At 41.3% G+C, this 17246-nt stretch overlaps 1 protein-coding gene across 2 annotated transcripts in view; it reads right to left on the bottom strand.

Moving 5' to 3' along the window:
* xylt2 (xylosyltransferase II) overlaps window positions 1-15047 on the bottom strand; it is a 261068-nt gene extending 246021 nt beyond the window's left edge. The window contains exon 1 of one of the 2 annotated variants that reach the window (XM_078570870.1): window positions 14714-15047. Coding sequence is in view for 1 of the 2 variants with exons in the window: in XM_078570869.1 (XP_078426995.1) it covers window positions 10285-10353 (69 nt within the window). In the remaining variant the exon portion in view is untranslated. Of the gene's footprint in view, window positions 1-10284; window positions 10905-14713 lie in introns of those variants that run through there. The other variant, XM_078570869.1, reaches the window with a different exon arrangement.
* Window positions 15048-17246: the final 2199 nt, after the last annotated feature.

The raw sequence follows: 17246 nt of genomic DNA on the forward strand, positions 1-17246 counted from the left end.
AGGGGCCTCCCATTTAAGGAAGAGATGAGAAGGAATTTCTTCTCTCAGACAGCTGCGAGACTTTGGAATTCACTTCCACATAGACCAGTGGAGGCTAGGTCAGTGAATATATTAAAGGCTGAGTTACACAGATGTTTGATGTACATTAGGGGGGCAGGCAGAAAAAGTGAAGTTGAGGCCAAGATAAAATAATGGCTGATGTGATTGAATGATGAAGCAGACTCGAGGCTCCTGTTTCTTTTGCTCTCGTGTTATCCCTGACACAGAGAATACAGACTCAATATTCCTGACAGAAAGCATTAGGAATGTAGGAAAAAGAATAGGCCATTTAGCTGCTCCAGCCTGTTCTGCCATTCAATGCAATCATTGCCTTTGCCACATATTCCTCAATACCTTTGGTTAACAAAAATCTATCAATCTAATTTTTAAATGTAACAATTGATCTAGCATCAATTGCAGTTTGTAGAAGAGTTCCAAACTTTGCATGCAGAAAAATTTCCTTATTTCACACCTGAAAAGGAGACATTGTTGGATCTTCTACTGGCGAATGAGCTGGGCCAAATAGACCAATTAGCCTTGGGAGAGCACTTGGATATGAGCAATCATCATAGCATAAGGTTTACATTAGTAAAAGAGAAGAATAGGGAACAATCTAAAGTTGAACTTCTAAATTGGAATAGGGCTAACTTCAATAGGATGAGGTTGGATCTAGTCAAGGAACCAAAGAATTACAGGAGAAGCTGCAATGGAACAATGGGTGTAAGGAGAAGTTTTAGGCACAGGATGGGTACATTCCAAACAGGGGAATGTAGACTGTTATTGCAACCATGACTGGGAGTTCCAAAGGTTTGGTTGCTGGACCGGTGCCAGGGTTCAGGACATCTTCTCACAACTGGAGACAATCTTGGAATGGGAGGGTGAGGATTCTGTTGTCATAGTCCATGTGGGAACCAACAACATAGATAGAATTGGGAATAAAGTTCTACTGAGAGAGTTTGAGGAGTTAGGATCCAAATTAAAATGAGAATCTCAAAGGTAATACTCTCTAATTGTTACCTGAGAAACACGCCAATTGTCACATGGTCAAGCAGATTTAAATGCATGACTCAAAGAATGGTGTGGGAAGAAGGGATTTTGATTCATGGTGCACCCAGGAAAGAGGTTTCTATTCCATTATGATGACTACAATTAAACCAGGCTAGATCAGTATCCTGGTGAATTGTATAGCTTGTCTGTGCATGGGACTTTAACCTAAATGAGGGGTGGGTGAGTTCAGTTGAAGGGAAATTTAGAAATCTGAGAAGTTGAGACAATAGAACAGTGTAGCAATTTGGGTAAGGATGGGCAGTTATGGGACAGGAAGGGACAGAGTTTTAAAGGTAATAGTGCATCAGTGAATAATATCCATGCAAAGAATAACAGTAAAAAAAATTAAAGGCTCTTTATCTGAATGTGCGAACAATACGCAATCAGACCAATGAGCTAATGTTGCAAATAGAGATAAACAATTTAGATCCAATTGCCATTAGGGACATGGTTCCAAGGTGACCAAGATTGTGAAATAAACATTCCAGTCCACACAACAGTTTAAAAAGACAGACAGAATGGAAAAAGAGGAGTTGGCTTGATAGAAAAGGATGGCATAAGGTCAGTGGTGAGAAAGGATCTTGGCTCAGAAGATCAGGAAGTAGAATCAGTGTGTGTGAAGGTTAGAAATGACAAGGATCAGAAAATGCTGGTGGAAGTAATTTACAGGACCCCAAGCATAGTTATATTGTTCGACAGAGCATTCAAAAGGAAATTCTTGGAGCTTGTAACAAAGGCAATGTAATAATAGTGGTGACCTTTAATCTTCATAGAGACTGGACCAATCTATTTGTAAATTAGTCGACAAGATGATTTTGTAGAATGCTTTCCTGACAGTTGCCTGGAACAATACATTTGGAACCAACAAGGAATAAAACCATTTTAGATCTGCATTGTGCAATGGGGCAGGGTTGATTGGTAATCTCAAATTATAAGATTCTTTGCGAAAAGGTGCCCATAATACAATTGAATTCCACATTAAGTTTGAAAGGAACAAACTCCAGTCCCAAGAATAAACTTAAACAAAGCCAATTACATAGGTATGAGGGGAAATCTGGCTAAAGTTCAGTGGGTATATAGACTAAAAGTTATGGCAATCAATAAACAGTGGGAAGCATTTACAGAAAAGATTCAAAATGTTAAACAAAATTACATTCCATTGAGAAACAAAAATTTAACAAAAAAGATCCATCTGCAGCTTACTAAAGTAGTTCAGGATAGTAAGCCTGAGGATTGGGAATGTTGTAGAAACCAGCAAAAGGTCACCAAAAAGTTAATAAAAAGGGAAAAATAGAATGAAAGTAAACTAGCCAGAAATATGAAAATAGATTGCAAGAGCTTTTACAAGTATATCAAAAGGGGGAGAGTAGCTAAGGTAAACATTGGTCCTTCAGAGATCAGCAGAAACCATCATGGGGAATGAAGAAGTGACAGAGACAGCAGAACAAATATTTTGTGTCTGTTTTCATAGAAGACGACACAAATTACATAATGGAAATAAAGGGTCACCAAGGGAGCTAAAAAGAGAGGGAAACTTAAGGTAATTAATATCAGCAAAGAGTATTGGAAAAATTTAAGGAACTAAAATCCAACAATTCCCCAGGACATGATGGCTTAAACATCTAAGGGTTCTACAAGAGAGAGAACTAAGAGATAGTAAATGTGCTGGTTTTGATTCTCCAAAATTCCCTGAGCCTGAAATAAAAGCAAAAATACGGCGGACATTGGAAATCAGAAATTAAAACAGAAAATGCTAAAAAAAAAATCTCAGTAGGTCTGGAAAGCATTGGTGGAGACAGAAACAGAGTTAACATTTCAAATCAAATATTACTCTTTATTGGGGGTAGACGTGATTGCGAGGTCGCAATTCTTTCAGCCATCTTATTGAATGGTGGAGCAGGCTTGAGGGGCCGAATGGCCTAATCTGACTTTGTACATTTGAATGTAATTAGATTCAGAACAGATCTGATAGCTTAACACTCAGCATCCAAGAGGTGCTCGGGGGCATCAGCAGCAGCAGCATTGTATTCAACCACAATATATAACCTTATGGCCTGGCATATCCCTCACTCTATTATTACCTTCAATGAGAACATGCCAGGCATATCTAAAAATGAGATGTCAATGTGGTGAAGCTACAACACAGGACTACATGCATGTTAAACAGTGGAAACAAAATATTATACACAAAGCTCAGCAATCCCACAAACCAACAGATCAGGTAAAAGTCCTGCAATCCTGCAACATCAAGTCGTGAACGAAGATTAGCATCCTTCCATCTGCGAGAGATGATGGGAATGCAGCCTCAGAATGTTGGTGCAGTCAAGTACGGTCATCTCTTACACAGACATGGGACAGACGATTCATGAGCCTTGGGAGCTGGTTTTCTGTATGGGCAACTGGTGCAGCATCATCAGCACATGTTGCACTTTTGTATTGGCTTTCAGTCTTGATATGTTGAAGAATTTTCCATCTGATTCCATTTTGAATGATGAAGAACAATTAAACTGCCACTGTAGAAGGAAGAGGGGGCTGGACAAACATCCTTACCCTCAATGATTTGGGAGCCCATCAATGCAAAAGACACGACTGTCGCATTTGCAACCATCTTCAGCCAGTAGTTCCAAGCCAATGATCCATCTCAGCCACCTCCTGAGGCTCCTGCATCACAGCTGCAAGTCTTCAGCCAATTCGATTCACACCATATGATATCAAGGAATGGCTGAACATACTGGATACAGTAAAGCTTTGGGCCCTGACAACTTGCTGGTATAGTACTGAAGACTTGTGTTCCACAACTAGCTGCGCCCCTTGTCAAGCTGTTCCAGTACAGCTACAACATTGCCATCTACCCAGCAATGTGGAAAATTGCCCAGTTATGTCCAATCCACATAAAGCAGGACAAATCAAATCTACAGCAAACTGATGGATGGTATAGTTAACAGTGCTATTAAACAGGATTTACACGGCAATAACTTGCTCAATGGATACAAAAGCAAAATGCTGCAGATGCTGGAAATCTGAACTAAAAACAAAGAATGCTTGAAATATTCAGCAGGTCAGGCAACATCTGGGTAGAGAAACCGAGTTAATGTTTTAGGTTGATGACCTTTCATTGGACCAGGGAAAGGTCATCAACCTGAAACGTTAAATTTGGTTCTCTACACAGGTGCTGCCTGACCTGCAAAGTATTTCCAGAATTCTTTGTTTTCATTTTTGCTCACTGATGCTCAGTTTAGGTCCTGCCAGAGATAAATGGCTCCAAACCTCATTATGGTGTTACGGATAGGAAGGGGGGGGGTTAATTTAAACAGCACTCATTTCTTTTCTCGCCACCTATCCGTAAACAGAAAGGTGTTTTGATATGTAGCCTCTTTATAAGCGGTAGCGTATTTCCCAACCCCTCAGTTTTGGTATGATCCAATTTCCTATTAATAACCTCACAGCAAACTCAAGATAGGATGAACCCAAAGGGTTAGTTGATTGAAAACACGAAAGAGGGTTCACAACATCCCCCTCTTATTCAAATAGTAAAGAGAGGGATAGAGAAAAGAAAGATTTACAGTATAGAGACCACAGAGAAAAGAAATATTGTTTCACGTGGGTTCCAGAGTCCCAAATCAAAGTCCAATGAGGTATTTCTTCATAGAGGTCAGTGGGTTGAAAACCAATGCTGGATAATTCACTTTTCCGGTGGTGTTGACTTCAGACAATGACATAGGGATGCGGAGATGAATCAGTCTTGTATGCGATGGTACAGACTTCCAGCAGAAGCTATTCCTATTCAGCCCAACAAGGCAACATTACTTGTTCAACAAGCCAGAGGCCTAGGTCAAGTGACATTACCTCTCCACGATGTCTTCAACAAAGGACGTTTATCCAGTGTCTGGAAATTGGCTGTGTTCCAGGTTGATAACGTCTCATCCATTATGGGTTAAAAGGAATGTTTGAGAGGCCATTATCTTAGCAGGTGTTCCATCTCCGCTGGCGAACCTGGATTATCAAATACAAAAAGACCTTCGATGTGGCTCCCTTTGTAGTTGGGCTTTGCAGTCCCCAAAAGATCATTAGTAGCTCCTCAAAGATAACGAGGTATGAAATTTCTTAAACTACAAAGTGGCTTCTTTTGTTCTAGGGTTACAGGCAGACACAGTTTCAGCCATTTTAAGGATCTTTGTTCAGTTTTTAAAATTTTACAAATAGCCATAAGGATATCTATATATATTTTATTAAAAAAATATACAGTGTAAGACCTTAGTCCCTCACAATAGCCTTGGTCCAAACATGGACAAAAGAGTTCAATTCAAGAGATGAGGTGAGAGTGACTACCCTTAACATCAAGGCAGCATTTGACCAAGTGTGACATCAAGGAGCCCTAGCAAAATTAAAGATAAGAATCAAGCGAAAAATTCTCCATCGTTTGACATCATACTAGCACAAAGGAAGATGGTTGTGGTTGTGGAAAGACAATCATCTCAGTCCCAGGAAATCAATGCAGGAGTTCCTAAGGGTAGTGTCCTAGGCCCAACCACCTTCAAGAATAAAAACAGAAAATGCTGGAAAAATTCAGCAGGTCTGGCAGTATCTGTGGAGGGAGAAACGATGTTCGTTGACGTTTGTACCATCACACCTCTTCCACTACTGAAGCATTCCATGCATGCATGCAGCAAGGTCTGGACAATATTCAGCCTTGGGCAGATAAGTGGCAAGTAAAATTCATACCATGTAAAATTCAAGTAAAGAGTGCCAGACAATGACCATCTCCAACATGGGAGAATCTAACCATCTCCCTTTGACATTCAACTATTATCATCACTGAATTCCCCAACATCATCTTCAGGATTACCATTGACCAAAACCTTAATTAGACCAGCAACATAAATACTGTGACTATAAAAGCAGGTCAGAGGCTGGGAATTCTGTGGCGAGTCACCCACCTCTTGGCTCCACAAAGCCTGCCCATTATCTACAATGGTACAAGTACGTGATGGAATGCTTGCCTGGATGAGTGCAGCTCCAACAACACTCGAAGCTTGACAGCAGCTAAAAAAAGGCAATCCGCTTGATCAGCACTCCATCGGCCATGGCAGCAGTGTGTACCGTCTACAAAATGCACCGCAGCGATTCATGAAGGTTTCTTTAACAGCACTCCCCAAACCCACAACCTCGCCACCTAGAGCAAGGGCAGTGGGTATAAGGGACACAATGTCTCAGGCAAATATAAAGGCGTACATGGACATAATTAATTCTGAAGAGACTGGTGCATTTATGTCTTCTGGTGTTTCTGAATGCAGCAAAGAATGGAGTAGAACAAGGGAAATGAAAATGACAAGGCTAGAGATTTGAAGAGAGCATTTGAAATGTCCTAATCACTCATTTATGGCAGCTCCACCACTTCAGATTAAGTTGAAATTCATAACATCACTGGTTATTAGACCCAAAGGTTTTAAAAGGCACACCTCCGCTTTTAGATTGCTAGAAATAGCACCAACACAAAGCACTACAATCTAACACACATTAACTAGCCAAGTAAACACTTGTGACATAGACGTAAACAGGGAAAAGCCAGCAACAGCACGTGTTACAGGAAAGGGAGACTAAGTCCCCAGACCCACACTGTACAGTGGGTCATATAGACGAATCTCAAGGAAATCTATCTTTACGTCACACCAGGATCAAGTTTACCCTGTTCAGCTCACTGGTAAGGCTTCATTTAGAACAGTATGCACAGTTCTCGGGCCCAGTGCCTGAACAAAAAGAGGCAATGGTATTGATATGGGCTCAAAGCACAGCAACAAAGGCACTGCCAAGGACTAAATTTATATTCGTTGGACAGAAAACAACTGAAACCGGGTGTGGCCATTCCTTAAAATACTGAACGCCACAAATTATATAGATGTAAGAGGGTCAACAATCTTGAACTATAATTGCAGAACTAGAGGAAATATGGTCAAAGTTTTGAGCCAAAGCCAAACTAGAGATCAGAATCTTTGCCACCCACATTGTGCAGGACAATATGGAATAAATTCCATTCACTTCCACAGGGACGATCTACTCCTTTCAGCAGCATCAGTTGGATAACTATCAGTTTTATGTTTTGAATATGGGCAACAGATCGAGGATTTGAATGAGAATTCAGAAAGACAACTACGAAAGATTCATACAGCCAAACAATTGGTAACAGAAACAAAAACAACAGAAAATGCTGGAAAAACTAAACAGGTCTAACCTGCTGAGTTTTTCCAGCACTTTCTGTTTTTGTTTCAGATTTCCAGCATCCGCAGTATTTTGCTTTTGTCAACGGGTAACAGAAGCAAGCTGGACAATATAGGGTGAAGAGGCAGATCCAAAATACTGAAATAAAAATAGAAAATGCAGGGAATACGCTGATGAATTAACTTGATAAATTAGGACTTTGATGAAAGGCCACTGACCTGAAATTTTAACTGTTTTCCTTTCCACTAATGCTGCCTGACTAGCTGAATAGAAACATAGAAACTAGGGGCAGGAGTAGGCTATTCAGCCCTTCGAGCCTGCTCCACCATTCTTTATGATCATGGCTGATCATTCAACTCAATTGCCTGCTCCTGCTTTCTCCCCATACCCTTTGATCACTTTCGCCCAAGAGCTATATCTAACTCCTTCTTAAAAACAAACAATGTTTTGGCCTCAACTAATTTCTGTGGTAACGAATTCCACAGGCTCACCACTCTCTGGGTGAAGAAATTTCTCCTCATCTCAGTCCTAAATGGCCTACCCCATATCCTCAGACTGTGACCCCTGGTTCTGGACTCCCCCGCCATCAGGAAAGTCCTTCCTGCATCTACCCTGTCTAGTTCTGTTAGAATTTTATAGATTTCTATGAGATCCCCTCTCATTCTTCTGAACTCCAGCAAATACAATCCTAACCGACTCAATCTCTCCTCATATGTCAGTCCCGCCATCCCAGGAATCAGTTGGGTAATCCTTCGCTGCACTCCCTCTATAGCAAGTACATCCTTCCTCAGATAAGGAGACCAAAATTGCACACAATATTCCAGGTGTGGTCTCACCAAGGCCCTGCACAATTGAAGCAAGACATCCCTGTTCCTGTACTCGAATCCTCTGGCTATGAAGGCCAACATACCATTTGCCTTCTTTACCGCCTGCTGCACCTGCATGCTTACATTCAGCAACTGGTGTACAAGGACACCCAGGTCTCGTTGCACATTCCCCTCTCTCAATTTATAGCCATTCAGATAATAATCTGCCTTCCTGTTTTTGCTACCAAAGTGGATAACCTCACATTTATCCACATCATACTGCACCTGCAATGCACTTACCCACTCACTCAGCTTGTCCAAATCACACTGAAGCATCTCTGCATCCTCTTCACAGCTCACCCTCCCACCCAGCTTTGTGTCATCTGCAAATTTGGAGATATTACATTTTATTCCCTCATCTAAATCATTAATATATATTGTGAATAACTGGGGTCCCAGCACCGATCCCTGCGGTACTCCACTAGTCACTGCGTGCCATTTGAAAAAAGACCCGTTTATTCCTACTCTTTGTTTCCTGTCTGCCAACCAGTTTTCTATCCATCTCAATACACTACTCCCAATCCCATGCGCTTTAATTTTACACGCCAATCTCTTATGCGGGACTTTGTCGAAAACCTTCTGAAAGTCCAAATAAACCACATCCACTGGCTCCCCCTCATCAACTCTACCAGTTACATCCTCGAAAAATTCCAGTAGATTTGTCAAGCATGATTTCCCTTTTGTAAATCCATGCTGACTCTGTCCAATTCTGCCACTGTTTTCCACGTGCTCAGCTATTAAATCTTTTATAATGGACTCTAGAATTGTCCCCACTACCGACATCAGGCTGACTGGTCTATAATTCCCTGTTTTCTCTCTGTCTCCCTTTTTAAATAGTGGGGTTACATTAGCTACCCTCCAATCTGTAGGAACTGTCCCAGAGTTTCCAGCACCTGCAGTATTTTGCTGTTCCAAAATAGTGAACTCAATGACAAGAACCAAAATTGCAGGTCCTATGGTAGCAGGGCACCAAATGCCGTCAGTAGAGTTATTTAACTGTGTTTCTGGCAGCACTTTTCATCACAGGCACCAAGGAGAGCTGGGGTGCCTCATATAGCATTGGCACTAGGTCATTTACATCACAGAACTGGTAGCTCCTTTGACAGCTGGTTAGCATAGTGCATAGCTGAATCATAGAAATGTGCGAGGTTCAGAAAAGGAAAAATAAAAATAACAGGCAGAAAATAAAAGGATGAAAAACAGAATGCACCAGAGGATTGGGTCCATTCATCCTGATGGAAGTAACTGTGCAGTATAAAACCAAGGACAAAGGATGTGGGTGTCACTCGCATTTATTGCCCAACTGAGTGGCTTCCTAGACCACTTCACAGGGCAATTAAGAGTCAACCACATTGGTGTGAAACTATTCAACTGATGATCACGTTATTTTCACTGGCAACACCTTTCTATTTTCATTTTTTTTCAAAACTGAATTCAAATCCTCAAATTGCCAAAGTAGCATTTGATTTCAAGCTATTTTGATTACTAATCCAAACCTCTGGATTATTAGTTCAGTAACATAACCGCACTATCAAACTGCATCACTTCCATAAACTGAAAATAGCTGCATTTTATTTGAAGCAGTTTTCAATCATTGGTGTTCACCACTCCTAAGGGGTCAGTTTTAGAATGTAGCTATAAAGGAGTCACACAACAGTAATGGGCAGAATCTTTACTCATTATTTTACACACACAACTTAGAATGAAACCAATTAGTAACAGAGAAAGGAAGTAGTGTGATGCAGTCACTGACATAACCCATCTCCTGTGCTCAACACTTTGAACAAGGGGATAAAGGGAACCAACAATAGGATTAGGACAGTAGCCAACCCATCAATGCTAGCTGCTAACCCTTGATCAACACAAATTAGTCAGTGAAGCTTCTTTGTTAGTCTAATGGCCTATTACAGGGCAGTCCCTGGCAAAGTCCTTCAAATAGATGTCATTCGGTTCTTTCCCCTAGAATATGCTAGTTGCCATGGACAATGCATATCAGGTGAAGGGAGAACAATGGTGCAGGTGACGGCCAAGCAATTGGAAAAACTTATTGCAGTGTTATAGTATTCATATACTGTTCAAGAGCCAAATTCAAATGCAATAATATAACAATTCTTACCTCCCACAGTCCAACGGGAACATATGGAGCCTGTGTCATCATATTAAACAAGTGTGCAGGTTCAGTCATTGAATCTTACCGAGGTTTGGTCCATCGTGCCTGTGCCATATCTTTGAAAGAGCTATCCAATAAGTCCCATTTGCCGCCCTACCCAAAGTACCCTTGCAATTAAAGCTCCCAGTCCATGCAAGTACATTTCTCCACTGAGCAGCAGGATATTATACTAGCACGATGTTGCAATGTTTGGGAATAGCATAGAACATCTCAAACTACTATCCAGTTTGCTTGATTCAGACACATAGTGAGAAAAATATTAAAGAAAAGAAAGTTTAATAGGTGTCAATTTAAATGTGAGAGTATGTCTAAACTAAGATTTACAGGGATTCAAAGTTTTACAAATATTGCAGGATGAGGAGAGAACATCACAAATTACAGGATTCCTTCTGACGTGGAGCAGGAAACTGAAGTCATTTCACAGTCTAATAGATTTAGTTACGACAATCAGCACTGTGTACTTCAACATGCTTCCAAATCAGGTCACAATTCAAGACATTTAACCACCAACTTGTCTCCCCGATGCCCCATAACCAATTGAGTCATCTCTCCTGATCTGTTACCCAAGATCTGTTATTGCAAGCACAATGGAGGGAAACAATATTTCACGGGTGATCCCAGAATCATGCTGCATTATCAGTCCCTACTCTCAATGCACTGTAAATTATACTGGAATGTATTACACTTCGATAAAATGCCTGTAATAACCTGAGCATGCATTAAAATACAGCACTTCAATCCCACCCATCTCACCGTCCACTCAATCCTGCGCACCCACTCACTTTCCCTAGTAATCACACCCACCCCCTCACTGCAGTCCTCAGTTATGCCCACCCACAGTCACATGATATTCAACCTGCCCCAGATTTCTCAATTCTGCCCCTTTCCACCAGATCCTTCAATGCCACCCAATTGTCACCAGATTCCTCAATGCCATGTTCACACCCATGTGGGTGTGATCCCTCAATCACACCCACCCCCTCATCATATCAGTTAATTCTGACCACCCTCTGATCATATCCCTCAATCCCACATGCCTCAAATCCACCTAAACCTCAATCCCATCCACTTTCTTACTATATGTATGGACGTCGTTTGCTGCTGAAACTTGAATCCTTCAAAAGGAAAAACTTGCCTTGATCAACTTTGTCCAATTTCCCTCACAGTCTTGAAACCTTCAACCTGATCCCTCAAAGTCCCCACCAAAAACCAAAACATAACCGAACTCCCATAATCTTAGAAAATCAATTTCTATTAATTTTTAAACTTCCACACTGAATAGTTGAGGAGAGTAGCATAGGAGCATTTTAGGGGGAGCAGATAGCATCCAAAGCAAACAGGTTTCTTTGGATTTCTGAGGAGGAACCTTTGATATTCAACAAAAGTATGAGTTATAGATCCTGGGGTATGGAAGTTGCATGTGAGATCCTTATAATGTGAGAGATATAAATAAGATTGAAGTGATCCAAAGACTTGATTCTGCACATATCAATATGGGAAATACACCAGTGCCACATCCTTGATCAAAGATTTGGAATGGGAATCACTACAGCAAAGGAGTGAAAAACACAGACTGACCATGCTCGATAAAATATGGTACAAACTGCTGGGAACTGACAGAAACCAGTACCTGGTGCCCTCCAGCAACGACAAAACACGAGGTAGCCATCCACACAAACTACAAAGAAATGTAAGTTTCCAAGACAGTGTATCAATAATCCTTCTTCCCAAAGACAATCCCACAATGGAACAAGCCGCCACAGTTACAGCCCCATCACTTGAAATCTTCAAGACCCATCTTTAGATTATTTCCATTTAAAAGTTTATATTATCAAGACTAACATTTCAGCAGGTTATGCCTGGTTTAGCTAGCGCTACTCATATAACTGTTGGGGGAATAAGGATATTAGTCTGTGAAGCCAACACAACTAAAGCAGAAGATAGGAAAGTGCAAGTGAGAAAGGAACAGTCATTTAACTCGGTGGGTTCTTCTTGTGTTTTCCTACATTACAATTGTGCTAACATTGGCTGCGAAGCAATTTAGGAAGGCTCCAGGAAGTGAAAGGAGCTATATAAATGCAAGTTCTGTTTTCTTTATTCCTCCCTCAAGTAACATTACAAAAATTGTAATTGGCCAGGCATCTCATTGGTAGTTTGTAGGTTTTGTTCAGAGGTTTGCTGCTGGTTTGCCTACATAAAGGCAGTCACTCCACTTTAAAGTACAGGTCCTTGGCAGCTGTATTCAGGGCAAACCAATTACATAAAGGGAGGACAGAGCATAAAATAGGCAGTTATTGATACCTCTTATTGGTAGGTGCAAAGACATCAATGTCTGCTTGAGGCACATACCCTAGATGCCTCTTTTGATGCATATGCCAATATTGCATGTGGACATCAGGCACAGAATGTGTTTGCACTGCCTGCTGTGCTGGATGCCTGCAAAACAGGTGAGTCATCGTCACTTTAACTAAATATCAAAAATGTCCAGTTTTCAGGCCTTCGGATAGCAGAATTTTGGATAATGTACCTGTAACGTATTGTCCGTGAAGTGCCGGGAGATGTTTATAAGACAATTTTCACAAAAGTCTATTTATCTGTCTGAACTGTGGGCCTACCCAGTCTTTGCATTCTGGAACACTGTGAAAGATTCTCTGGGTCTGAATGCAAATTTGCCACATATGATGTTGGAGAAGTTATTAAATCTAGATGTTTATATTACACTGAAGTAAGGTAGCTCTGCAATTATCAGCATCCCAGGACTCCTTTTTTAAGGAAAATCACAAAAGAATTGCACAGTTCCCAGTAACATGTACAACACTTTCCACATGAATGTTCTGACTAGTTGTTGACATGTCAATAAGACATGAAAGAAATAAAAAAATGGTGTATATCAAACTTTATTCTTTCCTGTTATTTTGAAATGAACTTTTGTTGAACCAAAAGGTGGCTGCCACAGGTCACATGACTCAATATTGGCCATCTGTTCTGTAAATCTCCAACAGCAGTTACAAAGACAAAAGAGTTCCACTCTCATCCTTGCGGAATCTCACACCCCACTGTAAGAAACTCATTATTCCTGCAGGGGTACTAATAGCCCCACCTCACATCTGGGACTGTCAAGGTCCATGTCAAAAAGGAATCATTGGGAAATGGACGCCATTTGCATCTTTATAAGTTTATCCCTCTAGCAGAGTCTGAAAGTCTAGCAAGACAATAACCTACCTGGAACAGGGTCATTAATTTGGATAATGACTCATTCAAAGGTCCGGAACAAGGTCATTCATATGGATAGTGACTCATTCAGAGGCTAATGACTGGGACATTATAAGCCATAAAACAAAAACCAGGTCTAGACACCGGATAAACATCCCCTTATGAAATCATTGTGGAGGGAGGGGATCACATGACTTGTGTGACCATTTTCAAATCTCTAGAATACAGAAGCAGGCCAGTCTGACTTACCTCCAACCTAAAAAGAATAACAGTAGGGCTCCTGGCTGACCAAGCAGCTGGCAACAAATTTCAGCTTCTTGAAGTCTGTTCATTTGGAAGCCACTGCCTACCAAGCAAAACAAGTCTCTGAATATCAATATATTGCTGCACCGCCCCTCCACTTTAAAGGAATTGTGTGCTGCTTTCCTCAGCCAAGAAATCACTAGAATTAGTACCTTTCCACAAGACAAGAAATCCCCCTCTGGATTTTGACTTTCCGGACCCTGGAAATCGTATGAGCTAATATTCATTTCTGTGCTTCTTTTACTGCTGCTATCCATAGTTGTAAAACTCCTTCTTTTCTACCCCCCTTACTGTATATATGTGTATGCGTGTGTGTGTGTGTGAGGTTGAGAGTATTCCCCCACCCGCAGATTTGAACAAGTGAAGAAACTAACCTTCTGATTTAATCCTAAAGAGAGTTTACTGCAAGTTATTTATAAAATTGGACCCCACAAACTGAGAATTTGGGAAAACCTGCCACAGCCTAGTTTTAAAACAATTAAAAACACCTTTGCCTACAGACAGATGGTGAGAGCATAAAGACGTTCAATTTGCCTCTCTCTTCTGTCTGTAACACTGTACATTTTTGAGTGTCATTGTGCATGTGGAGGGGTGGTGGAACTTTATTTTGGAAACTTGGTACCTCACTCAAATGGTCATTATTCGCATGTGACCCTGGGCATTAGGTTCTCAGACTACTCAGCTGTGAAGGCATCAAAGTCAGGTGCATCCTGTATGTTCGGAGACTTTCCAGCAGAGGCTAATCAGGAAAAGAAAGGCAATGTGCATAACTGGAATCAGCTAGTTCAGCACAACAATCAACCCTGGGTTGTACAAATCAACACCAGACCATGTATGTCTTATTGTTGTTGATACTCACTCAAGACAAACATCAGACTTGACCTTCTCAGCTCTTTAGCCATCATGGAAGTTCTTGTTCACCTTCAGTCATGACAGTAATGTCATTTGCATATCTGATGTTCCAGATGTTGTGACCACCAATACTGGCCCCAAGATGCTCTGGGAGAGCAGAGCTGACTTCTCTCATTACTTTTTCTCCTATGGCATTGAAAAATAGCGGTGAAAGCAGGCATCCTTGCCTGACTCCTTTGCCAAAATTGAATGGTTCTGTTCTGTCTTCAAGAGCACGCACCACATCATCTGCCTGTTCATAAAGTCTCTGAATGAGCCAAATTAAGTGATTTGATATTCCAAACCCACTCAGGGTTTTCCACAGCTCTTCATGGTGGACCAACTTTGTGTAGTCTGCAAAGAGCACCCATAATTCCTTGTGTTTTTTTTTGGACAGACTTCTCACTTATGCTGCACAGCACTAGAATGGCATCCTGATGTCCCTTTGCCTGCGGTAAAACAAAACTGTTCCTTACCTATTTCTAGCATGAGCACGTATGAGAGCCTCTGATAATTTCTAGGAGCACTTCTGAGGCATAGCTTATCAGGCTACCTTTTCTTTGTCTATCTTACCTAAGCCTGTCATAATTTTGTACACCTCTATCAAATCTCCCCTCAATCTCCTTTGCTCCGAGGACCCATGCTTCTCCAACGAAACCTCGTATCTAAATTCCCTCATCCCTGAAAGTTTCTGGTAAATCATCTCTGCACACTCACAATCCTGTCTTAACTCCATTTATCTGCCTTGGTTCTCTTATACCCTTGTCTAACAAAAAAATTATCAGAGTTTTGAAATTTACAATTGACCACCAGCTTCAACAGCATTTTGAGGAGACAGTGTTCTAATTTCCAATACCTTTGGTGTGAAAGAGTGCTTCCTGAATTTAACCCTGAAAAAAAGCAATAATTTTAAGGTTATGCCCCATTGCTCTGGACTAAAGAGGAGGATCTATCCCACTAACTCCTTTACAGGAGTTAAACACGTCAACCAAATCAGCTGTAACTGAGTAATTTTCTTTTGAGCCTTTGACTACTGACAAGACCTATTGTTAAATGAAATTACTGCATATGCAGTTCCAACAACAGGTGTGTTCAGGCTGGCAAAGCACCAAGGCTGAGGCGATACTGAATCCTCAAAGGATCAGTTATAATGGGGAGGTGATGGCATAGTGGTATTTTCACTGAACTAGTGTTCCAGAGACCAGGGTAATGCTCTGGGGACCAGGGTTCAAATCCTGCCATGGCAGATGGTGAAATTTGAATTCAATGAAAAAATCCAGATGATGACCACAAAACCATTGTCAATTGTTGTAAAAACCCATCTGGTTCACTGCTGTCTGCCATCCTTGCCTGGTCTACATGTGAATCCAGACCCACAGCAATGTGGTTGACTCTTAAATGCCCCTGAACAAGGGCAATTAGGGATGGGCAATAAATTCTGGCCTAGCCAGAGACGCCCACATCCCAAGAATGAATAAAATAAAATAACCAGACCATTTTTTCCAGTGTTAGTGCAAAATACCTTCAGCCACCACATGACATCAGATCAACATTCTAACCGGCTTATGGAGTTTACACAATGCTTGTATTATTCATCCTCACTGATCTTTGACCTATGTGTTATTAGGGCTTCTTGCAGACGATGCTGGGTTAACCCATTCACACCTTGTCCTCCTTCAGTTACTGGGAAGGTGGGAGAAGAGTTCAAACTCACATCTGGAGCATCTGCCCAAATACAAGCCAGGCGAACTGAAGATCTTATGGAGGTAAGATCTAATGGGAATGGGCCTCTAACACAAAAAATGCTCCTAATCCCCAATTTACCAGATATTGTGCCAATTCACTGAGAAACCAGAAATTGAAAACATCCAAAAGAGAAATAGGTACACTGATGCAATGGGAGAATTCTTCTGATGCTCGAGATAGAAAAATGTAACCTGTGAAAAAGACATATTCTGATAAAGCCCCACGAATCCTCCCATCTGCTGATACGCTCCTGGGAACCCTCTATAAATACTATTACGCTCCTGGGAGCCCTCTGTAAATGATCACACTCCTGGGAACCCTCTGTAAATACTGGTACACTCCTGGGAACCCTCTGTAAATACTGGTACACTCCTGGGAACCCTCTGTAAATACTGGTACACTCCTGGGAACCCTCTGTAAATACTGGTACACTCCTGGGAACCCTCTGTAAATACTGGTACACTCCTGGGAACCCTCTGTAAATACTGGTACACTCCTGGGAACCCTCTGTAAATACTGGTACACTCCTGGGAACCCTCTGTAAATACTGGTACACTCCTGGGAACCCTCTGTAAATACTGGTACACTCCTGGGAACCCTCTGTAAATACTGGTACACTCCTGGGAACCCTCTGTAAATACTGGTACACTCCTGGGAACCCTCTGTAAATACTGGTACACTCCTGGGAACCCTCTGTAAATATTTTACTCCAGGAAACCCCCAGTAATACTGTTATGCACCTGGAATGCTCTGTA

Source organism: Cetorhinus maximus, chromosome 24 (assembly GCF_964194155.1).
Source record: "Cetorhinus maximus chromosome 24, sCetMax3.hap1.1, whole genome shotgun sequence".
In the NCBI taxonomy this organism is placed as follows: Eukaryota; Metazoa; Chordata; class Chondrichthyes; order Lamniformes; family Cetorhinidae; genus Cetorhinus; species Cetorhinus maximus.